Source organism: Ptychodera flava, chromosome 14, assembly GCF_041260155.1.
Source record: "Ptychodera flava strain L36383 chromosome 14, AS_Pfla_20210202, whole genome shotgun sequence".
Classification (NCBI taxonomy): Eukaryota; Metazoa; Hemichordata; class Enteropneusta; family Ptychoderidae; genus Ptychodera; species Ptychodera flava.
Window position 1 is genome coordinate 5,662,283 of NC_091941.1, and position 22,153 is coordinate 5,684,435.

General features: G+C 37.4%; 1 protein-coding gene across 2 annotated transcripts; it reads right to left on the reverse strand.

The window, feature by feature from the left end:
- Window positions 1-753: 753 nt before the first annotated feature.
- LOC139149066 (uncharacterized) lies at window positions 754-20,030 on the reverse strand. 2 transcript variants are annotated; one of them, XM_070720589.1, is made up of 13 exons: window positions 19,757-20,030; window positions 19,222-19,287; window positions 18,637-18,713; window positions 18,054-18,177; window positions 16,424-16,481; window positions 13,911-13,993; window positions 10,770-10,878; window positions 9,123-9,247; window positions 6,742-6,900; window positions 6,052-6,084; window positions 4,150-5,315; window positions 1,972-2,145; window positions 754-1,780 (listed from the first exon to the last, which is right to left on the reverse strand). In XM_070720589.1, exons 1-13 carry the CDS (start codon window positions 19,976-19,978, stop codon window positions 1,555-1,557), a joined length of 2,622 nt encoding a protein of 873 aa, XP_070576690.1. In that variant the 5' UTR covers window positions 19,979-20,030; the 3' UTR covers window positions 754-1,554. The 2 variants fall into 2 exon arrangements, with proteins under 2 accessions (XP_070576690.1, XP_070576691.1); XM_070720590.1 differs by lacking the exons at window positions 18,054-18,177; window positions 18,637-18,713; window positions 19,222-19,287; window positions 19,757-20,030 and adding an exon at window positions 16,899-17,032.
- Window positions 20,031-22,153: the final 2,123 nt, after the last annotated feature.

A 22,153-nucleotide genomic window follows, 5' to 3' on the forward strand; every position in this document is an offset into this window, starting at 1 on the left:
GGCATAACTTGCCAATGTGCACCTCCCTGATACAATTAGCATAGAATGAACGTAATGCTGTAGAAAAGCTGCAGGTACTGTGCCAATGGGCCACCTGTAAATACTACATCTTGCGGCGCAGTGCCAAATGAGGGGATTTGGAAGCACAGTATGTGTGAATATGTTTTTGACTCTAAGTTTCTGGTACAAAAGTATAGAATGTTTACATTTGTAGATGACAATAGGCTTTCTGTCAAAGCAAAGCAAGCTGGGAGAAACCTGGAAAATTCTGTTTTTGCCACCAGAGGATCACCTGTTCATTTATTTTGCTTTGGGCCAAGACATGCAACTCCGGACATCTACGTTCAACTCTTGTTGGCATTCATCATGGGAGATGTAGCCAGCTCTGACAATCACAAAGGTTTTTGAGTTCACTGAATATACGTGCTGCTTTCCTTCAGTTGGCACTGTGCCAACACATGTTGTCAATACAAGAAAACATGCACAAACGTGAACGCTTTTGTTGTCTTTAAAAGTCACTTTAAACACTAGAAAATTATTCAGCTCTGAAATTTGCATTCAATAATGCCTTGAAAGCTTACAAAAATACGGGAAATCCATTCATGCAAGGAAAGAGTGCTCTATGCCTTTACTTGCGGTGCCCATAACAAACTCTTCAAAGCTGAGTCTTTAGACCAGAATGAATTAAGAGTAGCCTCTCTGATTGGGTTGCGAACAGATTTAGAGAAGAAAGACACAAACACAGACTGTTGTCAACTTGCTGTATGCAGTCAGTTTAGTTGATGTTGAAAAACAAAGCCTATACACTTGTAGAAGTACATCAGAAAGCCATTTTCAAAAGCGATAATATGGAAAATTTAAATACTGCTGTGTAAGCATACAACTTGTAGGTCTTTATGGACACAAACAGAGGCTATAACATACCGTTACCAGTATATGGAGATGGTTATTGCCTGCCGACAAACAAATGGACCTTCCTATTCAATCTGAGATGTGATACTGGCTAGAAAAAGATATACACAATATCCATGGAAAATGCACTATCATGAAACCAAACTTCAACCAGACTTGTTTTTTAAAGGTTCATTCGATTTTTGTCAGGACTATTCTGCATTTCAAAAGCTCATAGTCTGTTTCAATTCAGTTCTTCAGCCATGCTGTCTTCCCCAGATATTTGAAATTCTATTTTCAATACAGCAGTATAAGGATTCAGTTCAAAAGCCAACCATCAGATTTAATTTGAATAAATGTTCTAGCGCATTTCAAGTATTGTTCTTTCAATCACATTTTCCCCGTGCAATCAGCTATCAAAGTTGAATAATATTGCAGATGCTTTGATATTGCATTTGTATTGCAAAACAAACAGCATAAAACAAATTTGAAAAGCAAACACAACAATAAGTTTTTCCGACATCATTGATCTGTTCTAAGAACTTTCTGCATCGGTTGAAAATATTGGAGTCAGAAAACAATGTAAGAAAATTGAGAGGTTGAATTTTGATCGCAGTTAGAAAGTTGCAAACTCTCCCAGCAAACTCTGTTTTTCAGCTTCTGTCAATGTTTCTTCAGAGGGGAATATGCATTTTGGAGCAGTTTCTTCCAGACTGTAGGTTTCCTGCTGGAGTCAACGCTGTTCTCCATAATGTGCAGTGGATAATTCGCCCCATAGGGAGCAGTGGTTTCATTGGGTCCATGGGTCACTGCATCCAAACTACACAACCAAAACATCATTTCAGGCACATCTCTGGCCTGGAACAGGTACTGGGCACCTGTGGTTAGCCTGTTTGTGGACAAAGAATGGAAAAAATAAACAGGTAAACAGAAGTTGTTTGAATTTTCATTTATGTTTGTTTCATCTGTTATCAATAGCATACATTACACAACTGCAACAAAAAGACATATCACAAAGGCATTGGTAATAACTTTTTCAGAAAAAAATTAAAAATTGTGCAATGTTCAAAGTTCTCACACCTGATCCTGAAAACATGCTTCTTTTTTGTGTAGTCAGTTGCCATGGTAACCTGTGCATGAGTAAGTTCCAGTGGCGGTTTGTCTTCAGATATGAGACCCATGTTCTTGGAATACTGGTCTTCATAGAATTTGAGGATTTTTCCCTCCTGGACAATGTACACACTTTGCCATGCTCTGGAGAAAATAAAAAATGACATGATGTGTCGTCTTGTTAAAATCTTACATTAAATCATGGATGCTTATCTTTGCAAAGCTTATGTACATAGATTCAATCAAGCTTATTTTATCACAAACCGGATTGACAGAGATTGTAGAGCCACAAAGTCACTGGCTAATCAGTGATAACTTTGAATGAGCAGATTCCCACAAATTTCTTCAAAAGAGAGTCCAGTAGTAAGTTTTGTACAAAAAATCCTGAATCCTTGATTGGGTTTGATATCTAGCAACAGAACATGTATCCACAATGTCTCTGACAAGTAATTCTTTATCCAGCAAATCAAGTAACTGCAAACGTTTTTTTCAGTAAAATTATTTTATTCTAAAGATACACAAAAGATTTCTTGAGTAAAATACAATCATGTAGTGTAAAATGGGCAAATAAATATGGCCACTTTGTAAAGTTTGTCAGAGGAAAACTGCACACAATGTTATTTTTAATCAAAGTAATCCACCTGGGAAAACCTTATTGATTTGACAAATTCCTCTTGCATCCACACATCTTTAAAAAATCTCCAACTGGCTTGTATATGCCAGGTTATTAATATTTGAAACACACTTACAACCGAGGAAAACAGGAAAAAAGCCACATAAACGTGAAAAACCTTCAATCTTCCCAACTTATCAATTGGATAGGTTAAACCCTCTCACTCCCATGTCTCTGGGAATGGATCCACCTCCCCTATTGCAAACAACAGGGATGCACCACTGGTGCCTTGCAATGAAGGGGTTAAACGCTATCCCCCCAAGGATATCCACGTGGGATACACGTGTACTCTGTTCTGAAAGAAATCTCGGTCAATTACTGAACGCATTACCGGTAATGGACTCTGGATATGTACAGTTTTCCTTATGGCCATGATGTTGACCGATATGCTGCACTCAATATTCTATGTTAACAGCACACAAACAGATGTTGAAACCGTCAAGTTTTGGCGTTGAAAATATTATAGCTGTTTGGTATTCTTTGCAAAATTCATTCTGTTAAAATTGATGAAATCTTCAAACTGAAAACCTTCACTGCATCAGTGTAATAGTAAATATGTTGTCTACAGGTTCTTTATGAAACCTTAACGTGGGAGTGGCAGCTTGGCATTGTCTCTGAGCAATATTCCAAATTCAACTACAATGAACATTAAATAAATTTTTAAAAAATATTCCGTAAATTTAATACAACAATTTAACTTATGCAAGATAAAATATGCTGGGACAGTGAATGTATTTTAATGTCTTTGCATTGTTTGTTGTATTTTAGTACGCTGAAAACACATTGTTGCCGTGTAGGCGAGGAGTAAATTTGGCTTGAATCATATACATACCACATAATTTCATAAAATCTATGCATTATAATCATACAGTGATGGACCGTGCAGTAGTTTTCTCTTTGTTTGAAAAGCCAATTCCCAGTGCTGTCTTGAACACATCACATCATATTTCAGGAGGATGCATGAATTTAACGTTTTATACATAAGCCTTTGCATTTGTACCTCGCAACATCCATGATTATCATATTACACACTGGATATGGTGACAAACCGATTTTGATGTGTTAATCATTGTCAAAGTCACCTCTCTGCAACTCAGGAACATTCTCACCATCCTGTGAAAAAGTCCTAGGTATCAGAATAAATAAATGCTGTTCACAAATCATTCTTGATCTTCACTTATTATTGTCTACAATGCATAGATCCAAGGTTTCATCGATCAGCTATCTCTGCACTCTGTCTACCCTTATTCTGGTGCCTTTGCCACCAGGCATTAAAAGACCATTTTCACAAATGGATGGAAAATATGGATGTTTATCTCTTTTCCCAAGAGGTCGCAAACACAAAAGAGGTGCTTTGGGCACCTTAGAGAGTAGATCCATTATTTATAACGGAGCCGAGTTTAACGCAGGCAGATATCAAGTTGCCTCCCGGTTGTCTTTGGTCGACTGTTTGTGTCGAGAAGACTGGCACCCACCTGTTTTTAGATCTGATGATGTACGACTCCATCTCATGTTTGCGTAATAAAACTCCTTCTGCATCAATCTCAGAGGGGTGAGGTCTCTGTTTACTGTCCGTACGATGCTTCTCTGTGTAGTCACCTTCTGTTTTCTCACTACCACTTGTCTGATTGTCGTCACTGTTGCTACTTGAGTAGCGTATGGATTCTTCATCCGTGACTGGAATGGAACTGCTGCTGCTGCTGCCTCTCCGATTAATTTCATCACTGACATCATCCAGCACAGGAAGTTCTTTTCTGTCATAACTGAGCTCACTGGCTCTATCATTTACGCTGTCTTGCTGCATGTCTTTCCTTTCTTCTTGAAAATGATGGCAGAACTTACTAAATCGATTATTTTCAATCCCTGGACAATCTAAGCCATGCCAATGAGATTGTGTGTGGTCATCTGTTTGAACTTCAGAGGCTCCTTGGTGCAAGTCTGGAATGATCTGGCTGTTCATGTAAGTCAACCGCCTGGCCCGTGACCTTCGCCTGACCCCTGGTAGCACATCCTCAGAACTGTTCTGATGCATGCTGTCCTTATAGTTCTCCTCTGTGTCTTGATCTGGTCTTACATTTTCCTTTCCTGTACCTTGTTTATACGACAGCAGTCTACTTTCAGGAACCTGGTTTTTAAGCTTCATGATTTTATTCCCTGTCTTGGCGCCAGGCTTGTTTTCACTCACTGCTTTGGATGTTAACGTTGTAAATTCGCTGGCATTGTGTTGATATTTCCTTTGATTCTTTTGATTGCATTCAAACTCTTGGTATTTGTCGTCAGTTGTTTGCACATACTTGCTGTGTGAACCTGACTGTGGTTTGACTTCAGTGCCACTTTGACCAGTGTTCCAAATGCTCTTCAGTTTCCAAGTCGAGCTGCCAACAAAAATGGGCGAGGGAGACAGTCTCTCTGGATACCTGCAAGATAGCATCTCCTCATCAGAAACATCCTCGTCTTCTTGTATGCATACTGCTCGTTTCTTGCCTCTCCTTGGAGACGAAGACACTGGTGCCGCATGGTGGAAATCTAACTCATCCATGTCATCAAAGATGTAATCCAATGATGGCTGACATTCTTCATCACCACTCTGTGGTTGCTGATTAGCAACGCCACTTACTTTCTTAATCAGCTTCTTCTGGCGCTGAAAAATATTTTGAGTATTATGTAACAGGGTTTTTCGATGAATTACATCAGTTAAATTTCTAAAATCTAGTTCAGAACAGATGTATGACATAGTACAAGACGATTATTTGGGTTACAGCAGGTGGTAATACTGATGCACGTTTCTTTCAACTTTTTCTGCACCACATTTCAGTCAAATCCCACACTGCATGAATGGGCATCACCAGAATAGAATATATCTTGTGTTTCCTGATAAAAATACACAAAAAAGTGTTGAGAATATAATCTCTCAACACTGGGATTTGTATCAATATTTGAAGCAATCATAAAAGGTAAACTTTCATTGTTTGCGGTGGCAGTGTATATTTTAAAACCTGTTTTGAGAAGTCTGTGACATGTACATGCACGGCAAAATGGAAATAAACTGCAGCTATGAAACTGTCATGAAACCAAGCTGGAGATTTTACAAGCCATGATAATCTGATAGATAACCCAGAGTGCAATGAACTCTATCATTAATCATCAGTAGACATTGAATAAATATACTCAAGCAGATATCCGACTGCACTTTGAGCACTATAATCATCCCCTCCCATATCCTACTAAACAAAGATAAACTTATCTCAAATCACAGTTTTGAAAGTATATGCACATTTGAAATTTTGTTCATATTTAATTCACTGTATCACTGACACAGTGAATAAAATATGATATACCTCTGAGTAAGACCCTGGAAAATGGTGCTGTTTTATTACCTTCAAATCTTTCTTGATCTCTGCAATCTTGAGCTACAAGAAGCAAATACACAAATTTCAGAAATATAAATTGTTGGAATTTGAATACAGAGTGTTAAGTGTACTCACACTTTCACTGACATGCAGTTGGCCTTTTGAAGAAGAACGCTTTTATTGAGACAGCGCATGACTTCACAATGATACAGTAATTTTTATCGGTATCAATTAGGTAATTGATTTTAAGCTTGTATTTAATAGATTTTGACAGTAAAATTATTGTTAGGCATCAAAGATATGCATTAAAAAATGTAAGGTAACTTCCATTTGACATTTACTGAAAAACAGTTTCATTTAATCTACAACAGAAAAATGAAGCTTTTCCCATGATTTGGGTATTAATATAGGTAAATATATTTGGCTTTGGAAACATGGTACTCTGTCATTGCAGTGATATACCAAGGGGAACCACGGTAAATTGAATAACTGGGGAACCCCCATAAAATTTACCAGGTACCATCCTTAACAAAAACACTCAGTGCAATCACAGTGATGTATATACACTAAACTACGATAAAGTGTTTTTTTGGGGGGAGATAACACAGTGGTGCCATGCAGTAATAAAACGCTAAAACGCCATTTGTTCATGTCAGCATATACAATGAAAGCCCACATTCTGAACATTAACACACAATCATATCTGTGGCAGCTTACCTTTTTCTCTCTGACGTGATCATTAAGGTTTGTGATCTCATTGCAAAGATGGCGCCTTTCGTTGGCCAATTCTGATATATTCTCATTCAGTGCCTTCAGCGCACACTGCATGTCCTGGTCCTTGTCCTGATATTCTTCACACTGTTTCAGCAGCTGAGACTGAAAACAACACAAAGAATTTGGTCAGGACGATGGATGCACTTGTGCTCTTAAAAAAATGTACCACTTTCTTCCATTAAAACTGTTACCAGACTGTTACTGATGACTTTGAAGACAATCAAGCTGTCTTGTGTATGCATGTCATTGATGGAGAGGACTGTAAATGGTAATTAAGGTTTGAAGTTGTAATGTTTGGTTTGCTTCTTCCAGTGAAAAATTCCGAAGAAACTTTGCAGATATTACAATTATGAAAAGAGCCTTGCATTTCTTCATTTTAAAGTCCATTTATCCCAGAATGCTTGCCATTGCTGCCAAAACTATGTGACTTTTTCCAAACCACCACTGAAAACTGCAGGTTTGATTTTGTTGGATGGTTTGTGTACTCCCTTTCTCTAGTGTCACGATTCTTTGCAATTCATTTCCATCTTAGGAACATGTACAACACAGGATATGCTGCAGTAAGAGGAAAGATTGTGCATCTTTGCCACATTTACAAGGAATATTTAGGATTATTAAGAGGCTCAAATCCATGTCTCTGTGAATAACAGGGATTGGCATGATGTGTGTGTCATCCCATTGCATGGCTACCCCCTTCTTCAGTGTTTGATAGGTGAGGCGGGGATTGCCAAAATGCCAAAATGCCATTATCCTGCAGCTCTGATGAAACAATGATAATACATGGTATCTTTTAGCTAATTTGATTTCGAAAGACAAGACATATCCACAATCTTTGTAAGTGATGCACAAAAAAAAGACATAAATATGATGGATTGCGTCTAATTTTTGAAAGTTTTCAGATGAAATATGCACAGCTACTGCAAGTTTGCCTTCATATCGGTTGTCATCTTGTCATGACAGGCAAACACATCAATCACAGTCACCAGTATACACTCTGCACAGAGTGCAACATCGGCTGACATCCCACAATCAGAGGAAGTGACATGAATGAAAAATAAAGAAACCCCCTCTCCAATAACCACACAGTGTCCGGAGTACCTATCAGCATTCAGCATTTGTTGCTGTCAGTCTGTGAATAGGGATTAAAGGGCAAAGAACTCACAACTTTTATCAATGGATCAATGAGAAAAGGTAGCATGTTGTCGATTGAGATTCTTGCCAAACAGTTGTAGTGTAAATATAAACTCTCTCTGCTTTTTTTTTTGTTGAAGTCGGAGTTCGATCCTTTCATCATGGATTTTATACACTTCTGTTGATAATTTATCCAAATTCATGGTAAAATACTGGGTTTCACTTTCTTGGTGGTGAAAAATACAGCAGTGAATTTAAATGGACAAATGAAAATAATGATGAGTCAGCACTTTTTCTGTTGGGATTTTACGTTGTAAGACAAAAAACTTAGAAAAATTTTGTCAGCCATTCAAAATAGACACAGGATACATACACAAGCAGTGTTGCAACATAATCACATGTACCATTTAGGTATAGACATGCAGTGTCCAGGCTATAGCTACACGTAATATGAATAATAGAATTGACGCCAGGTAATTTTTTTACTTCATCACATTAAAAACACCCTAAACCTTGTATTTTCTTAAACATTGTGGAGAGCCAATTCTCTGGCATTCAGTGTGTCACAGTTGATCAGGTCTTGTCTGGTATGCTGTGTTCGGGGGTGTGGTGCAAATAACATGTGGACATGACAAACCTTAGGACATAAAACTGTTGAAAAAAACGACACAACCAGGAGTACTACTAATTGGGCCTGTTAATGTTTTACAATATTCTAATAAAGTATGTCCCATATCAAAACCTCTATTCCGATTTTGTCAAACAAATGAGTTAGTTGCTGGGGCAGAGGACTCAGAGATTTTTTGCTATTCAAGTTTAATATTCTGTATAGTTTATCCACAGAGTATGACATGAATGAAATAAAGTGACAAGTATTTGGCTCCTCAGAGCAGATTTTATCGTACATCAAGAAAATTTCACATTCTACTTTTTTAAGACTTTGCACTATTTCCAGAAAAATTTGACTCCTGACAACTTTGAAATGAAAACACTGACACCCTGAAATCCAAAAACCAAACAAATCTGCCGTTTATCAAAACCTGCAAACATTTGCAATCAGCGTAGGAGTAGTGACCCAATATGTCAAAGTTCGATCATTCTGGGTCACAGCATCAACATGCGAGAGCTTAACTCATGCTGTATGCACAACTCACGTTTCTGAGCAGAGAAGACGGATGTTTATCCACACCCACCTTAGTTGTATTCAACTTTGATATTTCGGAATGACTTCTTTGCAATGCTTTGTGGCAATAGTTCAGCTGCTCTTGCTGCGATTTCACCACTTCCTCCGTTTCTTTCAGTATGTTGTGCAGTACACCTTTCATGGAATGAACACAGGACAATTAGCAAAAAAAAGAAAATTAAAATAATAAGACGAAACTGCTAGCTGTGGTTTGTGCTGATTGGATTTCAAATATTACTTTATTGATGAATTTTCCAGTCAGTCTACGTCAGCTCCAGGTTTCATTCCAAATGCTGACATTTTAATAAACAAGAACTCAACAAAATATTTCCTATGAGGGGTAGAATTCCAAATGTCATGCAATCTGGGAAATGTTGGGTTGAAAGTTTTTCTTCATCAGCAGCTTGTGGATTCTACAGAAAATTTATTTTACCCCAATGTTACTGTGAGAATGACAGCCCTGCTGGTTCTTCCGATTTTCTTACTTTTAAGTTGCTGAACATGAGAAGGAGGGCCTGTGAAGATCAAGTTGCTGTCAGGAAACTTTAACACAAGACAATGATATGCCAATCATATTTGTAACATTGTTTCTTCAATCTCTAAAGTCATGTTTTCTCCAAGAATTGTGAATGCAATTTAAGTTTATAAGCCATATGAGACAGGGAGAAATGTTTGGGTTGACTGACCACAGTCACTCAGACAAAGGGTTGGTCTTTTAATTGGTTGGCTGACCAATACTAGTATGTGGGTAGTATTGTATCGACATTCCTGTATTTGGCGGAGCTCTCTCCTGTCGATGGTTCATTTGTACTTTTAAATTTCACTGCGTAGCCTATTTCAAATAGGAACAGAGTCAAATACTATTCCAGTATGTTAATTTTTCATAGTTGAAAACTCTTTGAGTTGATGAAATATAAGTGAAACTGCTGTAGATTTGTAATTGTATATATGTCGCAATTTTTCTCTTCATGCAAACTTTGATCATGTGAATGAAGGAATTGTTTACATAATGTCTGTATACTTCAGTGTCACAAAGTGATCTGGTAATTGCAGCTGCTCTGACCAATCAAGATGGACTGTCAATTATCTCTGACCAAGTCGACCTCTGCGTGACCTCTCTATTTCCCCATACATAAGGCTCTGCACATGAAAGTTGATCAGGCCACCAAGAGAGTTGCACAAACTTGCACGTATGAAACTGTAAGCATGTCTTTACATGATTGATATATACCTTCCGCTATACTGCTGTACAAATATGGGAACAACACTGTTTGTCCATTGGAACTATGAAGAGTGGCATTGACATGGCGACAAGACAAAAAAGATAAAGAGAACAGATTTTTGCTAGGTCAGGTTATCAGGACATTGATTCATTTTTTTACAACCAACTTTAATAGGACTGTTATACATTTGATACCGCTGTTCTACAATTTTCATTGATAGCTCCTGGTAATATATTATGTTGGTATGTTTAAATAAGTTTGGTGTTTGGGTGCATACAAATATCAAAAAGCAGGATGTCTGGAGGTGCACAGATTTGTGAAAGTTTCATAGCTGGAGTTTCAGAGGCGTAGGTTTGGAAATTTTATGTGGTTTGTGAAAATTCTAGAAGGAAATAAGGCATGAAGTCACTGAGATGAGAAAGTTATCAACTCACCATACTCATCGTCCAGTTCCATGTGCTTTCTCAAGCTTTCCGACAGCTTTCTGGAAAGCTGAAGAATTTCCTCATCTTTCTCCTTGTTTATCTCATCAGAGACACACAGCTGACAAGAAATATAGAAATTGAATACTTCATAAGGAAAGTTTACCCTAAAGGTTTAGTATGCAGTGTATTGTGCCAAAACAAAGGCACTTTTCATCATGGGATGATTTGCATTGAAGGACGAGTAGCCCGCAACTTTTGATGATATTTTTTCACTAATTTTGTTTCCATCCTGTGTATCTGCATGGACAAGTGAATTCTGGTCTGGACTAGCATTCAAATGTAAACCATGCAATAGCTGTTCATTTTGCAAATATTGATGCTGTGTTGACAAGCTTAATGGTTGGCACTTCAATATACTTTGGGGACTACTGTAGTTGACATCAAAAATAGAAACCATGAAAAGATGATCAAAATTTACAGCTACAGACTCTTTAAGGTTAGTTTTGTTTTGTGTCTGTAGGTCTAGGTAGATACTTTGATCTGAGTCGTTCTTCTGCTTTTGTTGCATAGGTCAGAGTTCGACATATGATACAACTATACTATGGCACAGGAATTATTATATTTTTCAGACATACTCTATGTGATCATGATACCAGTTTTGATTATTCAGAAATCCATGGCAACAATCATGTCTTTAACTCTCAAATTTTAACATACACATATCCATGAAGAGCTGTCCTTTTTTATTCCACTGATATCTTTATCATGAACTAAATGCATTAGCTGTCAACACACAGTAAATCATCCATTTTTTTTCCCAAGAAACTTTCCATCAATTCTCTGCCACCATCAAACAGGGCAAGAGTTTACATGTTATGGTCTATCATATGTCCTCAATTAAACCTCAATAAAATGTCACTCTGACGGAAATATTTAATGTCTGTGAATTTTATGAAGAGTGGCTGATATTTCTATGAAACTATCCCCCAGAATTCTTTGCTACCACCCAACAGGGCAAGGCTATAAAGTTTATCATCTGCCAATGTCCTTGATCAAACCTCAATAACATTTTACTCTGAGAGAAATATTTAATGACTGGGAATTCTGTGAACATTGGCTGACATTCGTACAAACAGTGGTTTGCAGTCAAAGGCAGTGGAATGGCAATAATGTGTTGAAACATTGTCTGACGGATGTAGGATTTAAGGTCAAGTCCAAATGGAGTGTCTTTCACAACTCCCCTTCTTTGAGGGTGAAGGACTGTGAGAAAATCCATGGACGTAAAAATCACTTGATAAGAAATGAAAAAATTAAACAATAAGACATCCTGAGGTTTACACTCAGTGGTTTAATAGATGTTCCTGTTCTGTATATCTCAGACTTAGTTGTAACTCTGTCTGTGAACATCTGTGAATTTATCATGATTTTCATCAATACTGAAATTATGTGTACCAAACTTCAGCAAACACCTGTTGACATGCGCTAAAATTCTTTTCTTTTTTGATTCCTATCAAATACCATGGTCATGGGAGAGAATTTTAGCTATCAGCATAATTGTAGATTGCTCTGATTACTAAAAGCTATGGGAGAAATGGATATTAAAGACATATTATTTAAAACAGAGAATAGAGAAAGAACAAAGAAAGAACTGGGTTTTTTTAAACATGGGGGCAGATGATGAGACTTAAAAAAAGAGCTGTGTCTTGTGAGAAATTATTGTAAACCCAAAACTATGACATCAGGAACAGCCCTGCTTTTTGTTGTCAAGGACATCACCAACCAATATAGTAAGTGAAATTCTTGGAAAGACATTTTACAAACAAAATAAATAGTACAAACACCCTGGAAAGGTTGGATGGTAATAACTGCATATGATCAATGAAAACATCTGCCATAGTAAAACTGATGAAAAGTACGTCAACCCTGTTTATAAGTACTGGTATGTTGATAGGTGGCATGGAACCATGAAATTGTTCAAAGTTATTAACTGAGGACAGAATGGCATCCCAGTGAGCCGGAGATAGCTAGGATAAAATTCTTGGAATAGGAAATTAATCAACTGATGGGGTACTATTGATCTTAAAATTGGTTAGCACAGAGGAGATATGGCCTCTGCGTCTACTGTTGGTTTTGAAAAGAATTGATCCTAAAACTGTTGTTTGTGTCCTGTTCCACACGAAAGAGGTTTGGAATTTTTTTGTATTTCAGTTATATCAATACTGCAAAGGTTTCAGTTTATTTTGAAATTTAAATATGACATTAAATTCAGGGATCTTCCTATGTAGACTTTGTCATCATCACACACGTTTTGTTTTTCAGTTTTTTTCCAAATTTGAGAACAGTTGACCCAACTTGTAGAAGTTGACCTGAGTGTTCACAAACAATTAAACCTTACACTTTTCCTGCACTCAAGGAAAAAGTGACAACATCCGATACTAATTAATTTTCACACTCTGGAAAAATTAAAAGTTTGTTTATTCTGAAATAACATAGAGCCTTATCACAGAGATAAAACAGCTAGACACACCTCAGTCTGGAAAATTTAATTGTAATCTCGGAAAACATATTACTGGCCAGGGATCTTTATTTACACTAGATGCACTTTTTGAAAACTGATTCATGAATAAAGAGGTCAATTTTCCTTTGTCCTACTTTCTGACCATATTCATTCCATGCTCTCATTAAATCATGTCAATATGAAAGAAAGAGTTCTGTTTGAAGTCAAACACGGGCGTACTGTACCCCACATCTACGTTACAATTATTGCCCTCAAACAATACAGACTCTGAACAATTGAACAGTTGCATTGGAAATGCAGGTAGTATTATCACAGTATGCCAGGATCCACTTGTGGCTCAAACCACTGTATTACACAGAGGACAATTCCATGATATGGTGGATGGATGTCGGACCAAAACATGATTAATTCTACAATGCAATTTTTCAACCAACATTTTGTTTTCGAACATTCCATTAGTGGTGAAGTCTGGGACATATATTTAGCATTGCATAATTAATTCACTGCACACAGGTCAGCTGCATAGGTCTCTCTTTCTGATAGCTGCTTCAGATGCAGCTGTCGCTGTACAACTTCAGCTATCAACATCCAGCTAAATTGTAAAATGCATGCATACTGCAAAGCATACTAACCTGTTGAGTTAAAGCGTTTATGGATTCTTGTCTGGCATGGTACTCACTGATTAATCTTTGGCATTCTTCTTGCTCTTTCAACGCTAATAAAACAAAAAAATTTCATGATTTTTTAATGACTTTTCACCCTCACCACAAACATTTTTCATCAAAAATACTTTACTCGTTTTATCTCATCCTATTATTTCAATGTAGTGTATTTATTACATTTTTGACAAACTATAAACATGTCACGATCTGGATAAAACTCTGGCCTATATACTTAGCACTTACAATTGAAAACTGGGATGCAGATTAGCAATGGAAACAGGAAGATGCTCATTAATGTACAAAGTACAGCCTAATTTTGAAATTTAATTTCCTTAATTTCAAGCAGTTTCTGTACGCCTGTAGAATTTATGCCATGAACTCTGCTCTTCTTTTCAAGTGCCAGCCCTTGACAGAAAATGTCAAAACAAACAAACAACGCTCATGGATAAAACAAAAAATGCTTCTCTGATGTTAAACCATACACAGCATTTTTTCCTGCAATAACTGCAGTTAAAACTATTGGCAATGCTTGAGTCAAAGGCAGTGTATGATTGGTTTACTGTGCATTGCAAGGAACCCTTTGGCTACAGGTAATAACGTACCACCTGAAACTTACACAGCTAATAGAGTGTCACATCTGTTGTTTATTAATAATCGGGGTTCGTTTTTCATTTGATTCAGTCCAGCAGAAGTGGGACAAAACCCAAATGCATGTATATATAGTCTTTAATGAGGTTAGCAATATGGGACTTGGCAGGTGGATGAAATTGACAACTAGCACCCATCAAACCAGCAACTGTTGCCACTGGCATATATCCATCATCACATGGACATTCCATTTTTCTTTGGTGGTACATAAAGTGCATCCTTGTAAGTGTACATGCATTTGTGATGTAGTTGCCTTTGTTTGGTGTCAGTCATCTGTTATCTGATACCTGATTTTTTTTAAGTTGAGCATTCTTTAGCTCTTTTGAGAACTACATTATGATGGGTGCTTTTCAACCATGGCTGGTTGCCATGGATACAAATTTCTGAATCCAGTTTCAGTGGCCTGCTAGAGTATGAACAAACCAGATCATACATTGCTGTTATTTGCAGCATGGCAGTGGAAATCACTGCCTGATTGATGCTTAACAATTCTGTCATGTCATTCGTATTTTGTACATCCTATTTGAGAATTGTATTTTTTTTTAAAACTTGGATGTTGAGAAATACACATCTGTGGCATGCAAAAATCTTTGCACTGATGCTGAGATGCAGATCGTGTCTGTTGACTTTTTTGAGCATATTTCACCTTAAAATGGCTGAGAAATTGTCAGTTTATAAAAAATGTATTTTCATATGATAGTGTCCTCCACATGTTCCATGTGTTTCCTTGATGTGTATGATGCCTGTTATTATTTATGACGGTACAAATGCTCGATGTCATTTGTATAGCTTGAATTCTGAGCACATTTTTCCCTTTTATACAAGCTTTAATAGCCAACAGGATTAAACCATTCAAGGTTAGTTCACTTTTTGGATGAACATTTTCCTGTTTCATAAAAACCCTGAAACAACACTCACTTGACACCAACACTGAATTGGTAATATTTGCAAGGTTTTGATAAGTCTATGATTACAAGATGCAGTCCAACTGTAAAATGAACCGAAGGGTAATGTACTTTTCTGATAAAGCTGGGTAATTTCAGAAGTGCAACTTGCCAGTACAGGTAATTCTAAACACTAACAAAGGGTATCAGGAACCTCGTTTTCATTGATGCACTCATATTAGCATGTACTATTATTAAAAGAGGTCAAACGCACTTTCACACGGAAAAACAATGTGTGATCACGTGTTACCACCGTGCATCAAATATGTCTGTGACTGGTTTGAATTAGCTGGAATAGCTAGATTTATGATTTATGTATGAACAGTGAAATTATCACTTCTGTTGTTAAGTTTTATTTGTAATGTGCGAAACTTGGCCACACCGTTAAGGTACGAGGGATGAGGAACAGATATTTTTGATGTCGCTTCCATCTAAATTGCCGGTGTAATAATGTACCACAGAGTAAGTCATGACGATTAATGGAACGACTGAGCTGAGCATTGGCGATTCAGCTATCTTGAAGTTTCTCTTTCCTATAAATGATTATAAGATCACTAATCTCTATAGACACTTTATGCAGCCACCAATTTTTATACATGTGTAAAGGCTCCTTCCGATCTCGATAATAAAATAAGACGACAAGTCACTCGATATGCTTATGAATCACAAGATATTGTGTCAAACGTTGAATGTAAAACCCTTGACAACAGAAATAAAATACAACTTCAATTACCAATTTCCACTGAAAACGATACACATGTACGTAATTTCGCCCAGTAGGCCACGATACAAGATTCAGTTTTAATATTGAAGTTCTGTTACCGTACACTCATCTGTTACTGTAAACTCATCAAAGTTATTGGGTACCGAAACTACGCACGTCACTGTTACCTTGTATTTTCAATTCCTCGTTTTCTATGTTCATTAACCTGTATTTCTCAAGAAGTTCCTGTAATGAGAGAAGATAGAAATGTGTTGATTTGTGGAGAGTGACGACTAGAACCGCCTGGCTAGGGATACCAGTACAAATTATATAGATCAAGTACTTGCTAAACTTTAAAAGAATAGCCGTCATGAATCATATTCTTGACCGCGGAGTGACGTCACTTTCACCTCACGCACGCGAGTGAGGTGAAATGGGATTTGACTGTACAGGACAGTGAACAATGCAGAAATTATGTGACAAAGTACAGAACTTAGTGTTTATCATTGACATAATGTTGAAACTTTGAATACTGTTGTAAATGTTGAAAAATCCACACTTCAATATTTGTTCTCACGGCAGTGTGACGCAAAAATGACGTAAAAATCCGCAAGTTCCCGGATGTCCGCGGTCAAGAATAGACTCAGCACATCATATACATACTTTACTTTACTTTACATAACGCCCCTTGACAACTCGAAGCAAGCCTGATTTCTCTCTTGGTTCTAATGATTCCGCGTATGTTTGCATACACCATACCGAGACATTTCGCGCATCTGTACTCATGGGCAAGTTTGCTTTTTTTAGATATAAACGGAATTGTTACCTAGCGCCCTCTTTCGACAAAATCAGCGTTTCACAGAAGCGGGATCATTCAAGTTCCCGGTGATTCTCAGCCTATCACCGTAAAGATATATGTTTTATATTTCTTCGGTATTTGGAATGATAGCCAACAGTCTGCAATTGCAGCAATAGGATAGCTTGCAAGAGCCATTGCAATACAAAAGCTTCTCACCTTTTTTTTTTTGAAAAGCTTCTCACCTTTTTTTTTTTTTGAAAAAGATAAATTTATTTCAACATAGTCACAAATAAAACAAATCTACATAACTGTGAATGCGTTAAAATTACAATGCGTCTTGTGTGAAAAAACAAGTAATTAGCTGTTTGATTACAAAGATCATCATATGAATGCATTCAGGATGCATTCTTCTCCTGTGTAAAACTTAGGTTCGTTAGCGCCACCGTAAAAAATTCTGTAGTGCTTTTGTTTTTATTTTTTCACGGGTTACTTTGTTTTTCATAATGAGCTTTTTTCCTTTTTTACGTGACATTCTAAGACAACACAGTTTATTCTCATCCGGCTTATTTATTTGCCAGTCCCACTAAATATCACCCTGCTTTCTTTTTCAAGTCTATCATAAGGCAAATGTCCGTCACCTGACCCCTACGTCATATCAGCGGTTGTTTTTGCAAAACCTTTATTGTACTTTATGATCAAGATCCCAACTGGGATACGATTTCAATAAAGGCTTACTTTACTTTACTTTATATTCTTTATGGAGTGCGTATTAGTGCTTTGGATCACATTATAGCACACTTTCAATTTGTTTTAAATTTTCAATTTTGACAGTGCTTATTCTAGAATGGTGCCTGACACAGAAGAGTACTTGGCGCTAAACATATTCTGTTTGTCTCTAGCATCGTGATGTAAACGCGTTGGGCCTACGTTCAGAGTTTACCAATGGAACCATTCGATATTTTAAAGATATCATGACATGCCATATCATATACACAAGAGCAAACAATGTGTCTTATCACCTCGAAATTCTCCCTGCGTATTTTGTCCGTGTCTTTCAAAGCGTCCCTTTCCCTGATACACTCTGCCAGTCTCTCGTCAAGGTTGAAGAATTCAGTTTTCATAGTAGCACACGAATCACAGCTTCTGTAGATTAAAGTTTTCATATACATGTCAGAACTCTTGCTCAATTTGGTATGTACAAGCTAATAATGCCAGTATACTGTATATTCATATTTCCCCTAGCCTAGACCCTATTTCTTCGCTTTGGCCTCCGACCACATGGACGAAGACCAAAAGCGAAGACTGGGGTCCAGGCTATATTCCCCCTGACACATTACATCTTTCCGTGGCACCTGTGAAACCGATTTCCAGAAAGGAGAATACCATAAACAATCTCGGTAGCAGTGTCAATTATACGACAAAAGTGAAGTACGATCGAAGCCTTTGTCAAGTCTGCTTAAATCGAATGCATCAATGTGGTGGATGATACTTGCAACGCCAGCACAATTATTGTGGCAACAATAAATTTCGAATTTGCTCCCAAGCCCTGGAGACACAGCAACAAGGAAACCAAAATGAGCTATTGACGACCCTTGAACTCACTGTGTTCTGTACCGATAACTGTCTTCCTGGGCTTCTTGCATTTCTTCAATTTTAGCTCGTAGGTTTCTGTTCATTAACTGCGGTACATAAACAAAGGAAATCGGGGTCATTGCACTCACATCAATTCGTGGATGTTCAATATGAACTGTCATGAACACCTGAACATTATCGCTTATACTTATCACCTTGGCATTCATAAACAGATAGCACTGTGTAAAGTATGTCCGAGGAAAAACACGTTGTTTTCCTTTTTAATAAATAAGCATCAAAAACAAGCTGGCCGGTTATTGGTATGCCACTGCAATTTAGCGAGATTAAGAAACTTTAAGTCAATTTTTTAGTTAAATCTGTGATAAAATCAACGATTTCTGATTTCTTGATAACTTGATATGTACGCCAAGTTAAAACACTCCGACCAAGCTTATCCCGAAAAACCCGGAAAGGTGTACTAGAGGTTATGTTTCATAAGTAAATCTTTCTCGACTCCTTGCAGTCCCTTTCAAATAACATGAGCGCATTCTCACATCACAAAGATTATTAAAATTTCAACATATTTTGGTGACAAAATTTGGCAAATCGTTGTACCTGAAGCTGCCTAATTGTTTCTGTCTGCTCGTCAATAGTGTTCCTGGCATCATCCAGTTCGGTCTCCTGAAAAAAAAATTGCAAATAGTCATTTGATATTATCGACTTACTATGTGATATTAAATGTTAGAAGCAATACAACCTCCTTACAAGTTCTGCGATATAAGCTGTGAACAGTGTCACGTGTTACTAGTTTCCTGCAGGTATAGTTCTGTGTTGAAAACTGACTGAAGGCTTTTTCTACATGAACTGACTGAAATGATAGCAGAAGTTCATATGAGATGAGTGTCGATTCTGAAAACAGCAAGATGTAACTTTGACTGAAACCTTACGATACGTATTCACATCCTTATGAACATATTTCACAAACTTTGTCTCTTTCTTGTCAAAGGGATGAAAGCTGCAAAATTGAGTTACTCTCTCATCTTCGTTTCTCGTCCGTCGTCATGAAAATCATATCTGGCAATGGCTTGCCAACTGTCAATCACAAAATAATAGCAGTATTTTCAATCCCAACTTCAACAATCTTACAAACCGTTTGTCTAAGCCTGTTGTCTGACGATGTCTTGAGTTTCTTTAGTTTCATGGCTTCATTGTGTAACTTTGTTGTCAATTCCGGCAAACTCTCTGATCTGAGCAGTTTTGTTTCCTTGAACTTGACTCCGCTATCGATGCATCGCTCTTCTCCAGCTTTCCTGCTGGTGTTCGTTTCATCTTTGCTTTCTTCAGTTTCTCTGAAGATCTTGTCCAGTTGCATCTCAGCTTTTGCGGGGTGTAAGGGAGGTACGCCAAGTACCGGGCTTGATCTTATCTTGGTTTCGTCCTGTGCTCGATCACAAAAAGTGTAATTATGATGACATTGATAGTCTTTACTTTCCAAATTTACCGTGAAAACACTCAGGAGTGAAAAATGTACCGACGAGCATGTGTACACTATAGCACTATATACGAAAATATCTCACACAAAGGTTAATGAACCTAGCGGTCATTGATACCAGTAAAATTATTAATTAAAACAAGAATATCTAAATTATGCAAGTCGATGTGAATATAAACCATATTTGAGACAAACGCACAATAACGCTAATTACGTTTTATGGGGATGTTTACGGAAGTCTCGACGAAAACAAGAATATATTTGAATTATATTAAGATTCATGAAGGTAGTCAACCCTTAATGAAGGAATATGACAATTTCACGTGATGGGTTTGCAAGTTGCAACGTGTCACAGTGCACGTTTGAATATTATTTGTAACATGTAAATTTAAGATCAAGAGCTGTATTGATGTTTATGATTGGATTTATCATTGTATCTTTAATTCATATCCATTGTATTTCAAAGACACGAAATCCTATTCTAAAACAATACAACGGACATTACAAAGAGGAATACAACGGACCCAAGACATATAGACTATGGGAGAAGCGTATCTTAGGCGATGGCAACTGTCAAGCTTGTCTACCGAGAAATAAAATCTATGTTGTATCATCGAACTCTGAACGTCTCGTGTAGTCAATACTTTGAAGATTCCCAGTACTTCTCAGCAGGCGAAGACGAGTCCATGAGCTAAATCAACGTACCCGTAAAAACGTATAGTAACAACACATGAGTTGCCAAACTTCGTAGGAATCGAAAGTTTGCCACGGGTATCTAACACTGATTAAGTATATCGTTAACACAGCTCTACAAGTTCGTTGTTTTCAGAGGACCAGGATATGGAATAATACATCTTCCATCTCCTTTTAGTTATCAATGCTTTCAACACATTTGTCAATATTTCTGCTCATTTGCAGTCACATACGGCCTTTGCAGGTCTAGCGTCTCTCTGGAACCATACTCAGGATACTATCTATGCTGGAGTTAAGAATGGTGATGGTTTCATACCTGAGATATCACTGGTGCCTGTGTGTCGCCACTTCCTAGAACTTCCATACCTTCGCTTGCCTTGATTTCTATTTAAAGTTTGCAATACTGTTTTTTCCTGTCTTCATCAACATTTCAAATCTGTAAGCATGAATTATTGCGAATATTGTTCGTCAGCCACAAATGAAAAACTCTCACTGTGTTTTGTGTCCTTTGAAATGTGTATCTAGATCATAAAGGGCGTCCACATCTTTCAGATCTGTACGAAAGATCAACGCCATTATTATATTACCTAGCATTGTCCGTCCATTTTGATTGTAGGTACTGTAATATGCACCTGCGAAAACCAGTGCAACTTACCTGTTGTTAAACTTAGCGTTCGCCTCTCCGCGATTCCGTTACAAAACAGTCGTTCAAGTTCTATACTGTACGTCATAACGTCGGCGCGTGCATTTTCTATCCAGATCACTCGGCCAATATATCGCGCGCAGTTATATCATATCGAAAACCAATGTAGGCGCACGGCGCGCACCTGCGACCTTGATAATGCAGTTTCCTGTCATTACACTTTTTAGACTCCAACCTGAATCTTGCACAATATTAGAAATCTCAAGAACAGATTGATATGGAAAATAGATAGTTGTCAGCTTTGGAAATGTTCTCAATTTTAAGAACAGAAGCATTAAAATCTGCTACTTATTAGTAAGCCACGACAAACTCACGGTCGCATAGTATAGCTCAAGAGTGCATCACAAACACGATTGGAACTTATTTGGGAGTAATTGGATGGTGTCAGTAAAGGTCATTTTACCCTGCAAGTTCATCTGCTCTTCTTTTTAATTTTCACACTTGTTTTTTATGAGTATTGTTATATTGCAACATTTCGCTATAGGGCAGCTAACACTTGTGCGAAACTTGAACAATATGAAGGGCCAATTATCCCAAATTAGTTCCAATCGTGTTCACACAACACTTAACAGTTAACAACAGTAGTGGCGAAGATATTTCAGCAGTGATGAGACTTATTCTTAGATTTTTAGCACGGCGTCTCGAAGACAAATACAATA

Bases quoted from the DNA above. Each gene is read 5' to 3' on its own strand.
- LOC139149066 (XM_070720589.1), bottom strand. From the start codon at position 19,978: ATGCAACTGGACAAGATCTTCAGAGAAACTGAAGAAAGCAAAGATGAA. The intron at 6,085-6,741 runs GTAAGCTGCCAC...TGCTTCTTGTAG, and splicing joins ATCACGTCAGAGAGAAAAAG to CTCAAGATTGCAGAGATCAA. The intron at 5,316-6,051 runs GTAATAAAACAG...AATATTTTTCAG, and splicing joins AGATCAAGAAAGATTTGAAG to CGCCAGAAGAAGCTGATTAA.